Consider the following 5,682-nt stretch of genomic DNA (forward strand, 5'->3'; position numbering starts at 1 on the left):
GCAAAATCAACAAATAATTACACTACAACCCATCAGGGACTACAGTCAAAAAACTGGAAGAGGACATGACCGGAAATAAATCCACTTCATCATAGCAGCACATGCCCTGAGCGGGTACACACCCCATCTTTATCAAAGCCAGACTAGAAAAAAGCAGCTAAAAAGCATGGCCTAAGACTTTCTCGAAATCATGATCATCCATTTGACGTTCCTGCAGTTAACAGATGAAACAAATGAATGAACTAGAAAACTGGAACAAATAAGCTACCAAACAAGAAATAAAAGAAAATAAAAGAAATAAAAAATCAACTTAGAAATATAACCTCCGAATCTTGAAAAGGATCATCCTCAGCAAAATCATTGGGGACAAAAGGATCCCCATCTGAATCATCACAATCTTGAACACAAGCAGCATAAGTGCCCTTACCAAAAGCCTTCATGAGTCTCCCCATACTTTAATCTATAACCTAAATATGTACAAACACAAAGAAAAGGACAAAATGTCTGAGATGAAATGGCAAAAGGGATAAAACATAAAAAAAATATAAAGAAGAAATGCATTGATAGCATTTACAGTCTACATCTCTTTTATTTCACTACATAACCCACTAAGAATTACAGTGAAGAAATCCCATGCGAATTACAGTGGAAACCAACTGAGAATTACATTGTAAATACACTGTAATCACCCACTAAGAAAATACACTGGAATTCCGATGAAGATTACAGTGTACATCCGAATATAATTATAGTCTAAATCCTCAAGAAAATACACTGGAATCAGATGCATCACAAGAACATACAAACTAGCGGTGCATCATAAGAACAGTCACAATTCCTCTGCTACTCAATTAAAGTGTAAATTACACTGAATTTACACAGTAAAACCAACTATGAATTACACTGTAAATTTGCCGACAAATACATTGTAAATCCAAAACGCAATTCCACAATAAAAATTCAAGTGAATTACACTGTAATTCCACTAGCGAATACAGTGCAAATCCATGGCAATTACACTATAAATCAGCTATCAAATTACACTGTACATCACTGACAAATACACTGTAATTCCATTAACAAATACAGTGCAACCCCACTGACAAAAATACACTGCAATTAGGACATATACACTATTATTCCACTAGCAAATATAGTGCAAATACACTGAAATTACACTGTAAAATAACCGGGGATTACACTACAAATTGCTTTGGATTTACACTACAAATATACTACCTATCCACAAGAAAATTACACTGGAAATCCAGTACGGATTACAGTGAAAATCAATGAAAATCCAATATAAATTACACTGAAAATCACTCTAAAAAACAATGGGGATTGCACTGTAAATCCAAAATAGAAATTACAGAGTAAACCACATACCCGCTAAACGATACCAGTGAAAAGAAATGGTCTAGGGATTAAAGACCAGGGAACAGAATACATCCGTTCAAATTGACTGAATACATCAGAGTACTACAACTAAGCAAGCCAGCCTCACATGAACAACTCGGACTCCAACATCCAATCAATTATAGATCAGCACATCGAACTGACACACATCCCAGCTACGGCAGCTACCGCGCTTAGCAGAACAATCAAACGCATCCCAGAAACGGTGCAACCTAAACAAATCTACACGGAAAAAAGCTGCGGGGGATGGATACAATCATCAAATCTGACAGACAAAACCAACTCCCTACCTAACAGATCACAAGAACAACAAAAAGGGAGGAGGGGGGGGGGGACTGAATCCGACGAACAAAATCGCCAGCGATGAAAATGGGGACGGATCGGTGCGTGGCCGAGAGATGCCGCAGATCCCGCCGGCAGGAACAGAAGGGAGGCGGAGGAAGCGGGGCAGCACGAGGGAGAGCGCGGACGAGTCACCACCAAAACACTGGATCAAGCGGTGAGGCGGAGCTCCAAATCGCCATGGCTATCTCTCTCTCGCTCGACTCTGTTCGGGGTTGCGTGTTCGGCTCGGAGGAGGAGGGTGACAGTGTCAACCACACAGACACGCGGGTTGCGATGGAAAAAATAACGGGTCAACCACACGGGCCCGATAAGAGAGACGAGACAAATAACAGGTCACACACACGAATCTTCACGCACAGATCGCAGGGCACAGAAAACGGATGAAGGCGAATTGTTTTCATCCGCATGTAAATTAGCAAATCCGTTTTCATATATTTTACTAGTAGTGTGTTAAGAAAAAACAAGCGCCACCGCTTTGCAGACCACGCGCGCGCCACTCCACGCTGCCTCCGCCGTCCAACCCTCCACCGCTTCCTCGCGCGCCACCTCACGGCAAAGCCGCGACGCGCCTCCCCTCCTTCGCCTCCACGTCTCCGCCCTCTCCCACACCTGTCTCCCTGTGAGCACCCACCCACGCCGTATATAACCACCATACCCACGCATGATCCATCCATGTCGATCGCAAGATTCAGCTGTACTACTCACCTAGCCACCCTACACACGCTCGGGGCAACGCGGCAGATAACCAGACGCCTTCTCGCCAAGATGAGCCAGGGGCAGCAGAGGAGGCCGTCGTCCGACCAAGCCCAGGCGGGCGGCGGCGGGCAGGGCCAGGGACAGGGAGGAGGCGCCGTCCGCTACGGCGACGTGTTCCCGGCCGTGACCGGCGGCCTCGCGCAGAAGCCCGTGGCGCCGCAGGACGCGGCCACGATGCAGTCAGCCGAGAACCTCGTGTTCGGGGAGACGATAAAGGGCGGCCCGGCGGCCACCATGCAGTCCGCGGCCATGCGCAACGAGCGCATGGGCGTGGTCGGCCACGACCAGGCCACGGACGCCACCGCCGAGCAGGGCGTCTCCGTCTCCGAGACCCGCGTCCCCGGCGGGCGCATCGTCACCGAGTTCGTCGCCGGACAGGCCGTGGGCCAGTACCTCGCGCCTGATGATGCCGCCGATGCAGGTGAAGCCGGTGGCGACGACACGAAGATAACTATTGGCGAGGCGCTGGAGGCGGCAGGTTACGCGGCGGGAGGCAGGCCGGTGGAGCGCAGCGACGCAGCGGCCATCCAGGCGGCCGAAGTGCGAGCCACCGGGCTGGACGTCAATATCCCTGGTGGCCTGGCCGCGCAGGCGCAGTCGGCCGCCGACGCCAACGTCTGGGCCGCGCGAGACGAGGAGAAGGCCAAGCTCGGCGACGTGCTCTCGGTATGTCTGTAGTATGTCCTGCACATCGACGCTACCAGTACACATATGCTTGAATCCTTTGATGTTACTGACTGCGATGGTCAACCTGGTGGTCGACCTGCGTGCACGCAGAATGCAACGGCGAAGCTGGTTGCGGACAAGGAGGTGGAGGCCGCCGACGCGGCGAGGGTGGCCTCGGCGGAGACCCGAAACAAGGACGACAAGACGGTGAGGCCGGGAGGGATAGCAGCGTCCGTGGCTGCGGCGGCGCGGCTCAACAAGCAGGGCGCATAGGCAGGCCTCTGCCGTGCGCGTACGTACGCGGCGTGTGCCAGTGGTTTGCGGGTGCAGGCCGCCGGCTGCTCGAGTTTAGCGTGCCCTTTTGCATGAAGTGGCACTCTCCTTCGTACCAGCGTCTGGTTCTCGTGCTTCTAGCTTTACCCGCTTCTTAGTTTCAGTAGTTCTAGTGCTTTTAGCTTAGTTGAAGTGTTTCTTGTGCTTCTAGCTTGGTTGAAGTCAAGTCTTCTCAAGCTTTTTGTAAAAATGTATAATAATTCCACTTCTATCTCAAGTCTTAAACTTCTTGTAATAATGTTATTTCACCAAATCGGAGGAGTACCTTTTCTTTATTTCCCTTCTTTGCTCGAGAACAAAAAAGTGCAAATTTTCATTTCCTTATTTCCTTGAGAACAAAAAAGAGGGATGGCAGGAGGTGTTGCCCCGGCGTGGTCCGCGTCGCCCAACGTTGCTAGCCCCTGCAATGGCTCCCCGTCCAATCCCTGCTTGGCTGCACGGTAGATGTTGCAGATGCTTCGCTCCTGGGCATCGTGCGGCCAATTGTAGAGATCAGCTTCGGTGCTCCCGTTGCTTGGAGAATGGTCACCGTGCGAGTGGATACCGCTTGGAGAATGGTCACCGTGCGAGTGGATGCCGCAATCCTTGCTCCCGTTGCTTGGAGAATGGTCACCGTGCGAGTGGATGCCGCTTGGAGAATGGTCACCGTGCGAGTGGATGCCGCAATCCTTGGCGTCCTCTAAGTTTTTTGGCATGCCTTGCCATGTCGCCATTCCTCGGTTCCATGTGCCATCCTGCCATCCTGCTCTAGCTTCATGTGAATGCCGCAATCCTTGGTGTCCTTTAAGTTCTTTGGCATGCCTTGCCATATCGTCATTCCTCGGTTCCATGCGCCATTCTGCTCTAGCTTCATGTAAAGGTGCAATGAAATCCGTGCTCTCCTCAATCCTTGGTGTCCTTTAAGTTCTTTGGCATGCCTTGCCATATCGTCATTCCTCGGTTCCATGCGCCATTCTGCTCTAGCTTCATGTAAAGGTGCAATGAAATCCATGCTCTCCTCCAAGGTCTTGAGCATCTGTCGTCTCTGTTACCGTTGGCTCAGCAACCTCATCCGATATGATGTTGCGGTCCTCTCTGGCCAGGACCGGTCAGACAACATTGTTGCAGAGTTTTTTGGTACGGGTACAGAGCTTTCTCGAGCGGGCGGAGGCTACTCTTAGCAGACTCTTCCTTGCACCGGCTAGGTCATAGACCATTCTGATGTCATGCCCTTCTGGCGTGGAAGATGTTGGCTCTATGAAGGAAGGGAGGCAAGAGTTATATGAATGTTTATCCCCTCGTGTTGAGAACGGTTCATCGTCACTCTCAGTCGAGTCCATTGTCGTGCTTGAAGCTCTGGTGTTGCACGTCATGCCCGAGCTACGAGAGCTATGTCTTAGCCCTAGTTCACCTATCTCTGTAGAGCATTTGGAGGTGGTCTCATCGGCGGCCTCGTGTGAGGAGCATGTGTTGCCAAAGTCATGTGAGCAACTGAAGGTGTCTAAGTTCATCATGTTGGCGGTTCCTGTGGTCGATGAGGTTGCTATTGGGAAACGTAGTAATTTCAACAGTTTTCTTACGCACACGCAAGATCATGGTGATGCATAGCAACGAGAGGGGAGAGTGTTGTCTACGTACCCTCGTAGATCGAAAGCGGAAGCTTTAGCATAACGCGGTTGATGTAGTCGTACGTCTTCACGATTCGACCGATCCAAGTATCGAACGCATGTCATCTCCGAGTTCAGCACACGTTCAGCTCGATGATGTCCCGCGAACTCCGATCCAGCAGAGCTTCACCGGAGAGTTCCGTCAGCACGACGGCGTGGTGACGGTGATGATGTTGCTACCAACGCAGGGTTTCGCCTAAGCACCGCTATGATATGACGAGATGGAATATGATGGAGGGGGCACCGCACACGACTGGGAGAGATCAACTGATCAACTTGTGTGTCTAGAGGTGCCCCCTGCCCCTGTATATAAAGGAGCAAAGGGGAGGCCGGCCGGCCCTCTATGGGCGCGCCAGAAGGAGAACTCCTACTCCTCCTAGTAGGAGTAGGACTTCCCTTTCCTACTCCTACTAGGAGGAGGAAAGGAAGGAGGAGAAGGAGGAAAAGAAGGAAAGGGGGGCCGGCCTCCTAGTTTAATTCGGTTTGGGCTAGGGGGGCCGCGCGCGCTGCCTCCTCT

The 5,682-nt window shown here is 50.8% G+C and overlaps 1 protein-coding gene across 1 annotated transcript; it reads left to right on the top strand.

Moving 5' to 3' along the window:
* Positions 1-2,436: 2,436 nt before the first annotated feature.
* On the top strand, positions 2,437-3,794 carry LOC119288577 (late embryogenesis abundant protein D-34-like). Its single transcript, XM_037568173.1, has 2 exons — positions 2,437-3,186; positions 3,298-3,794. Exons 1-2 carry the CDS (start codon positions 2,437-2,439, stop codon positions 3,457-3,459), a joined length of 912 nt encoding a protein of 303 aa, XP_037424070.1. The 3' UTR covers positions 3,460-3,794.
* The last annotated feature ends 1,888 nt before the right edge of the window (positions 3,795-5,682 follow it).

This window comes from Triticum dicoccoides, chromosome 4A (assembly GCF_002162155.2).
Source record: "Triticum dicoccoides isolate Atlit2015 ecotype Zavitan chromosome 4A, WEW_v2.0, whole genome shotgun sequence".
Classification (NCBI taxonomy): Eukaryota; Viridiplantae; Streptophyta; class Magnoliopsida; order Poales; family Poaceae; genus Triticum; species Triticum dicoccoides.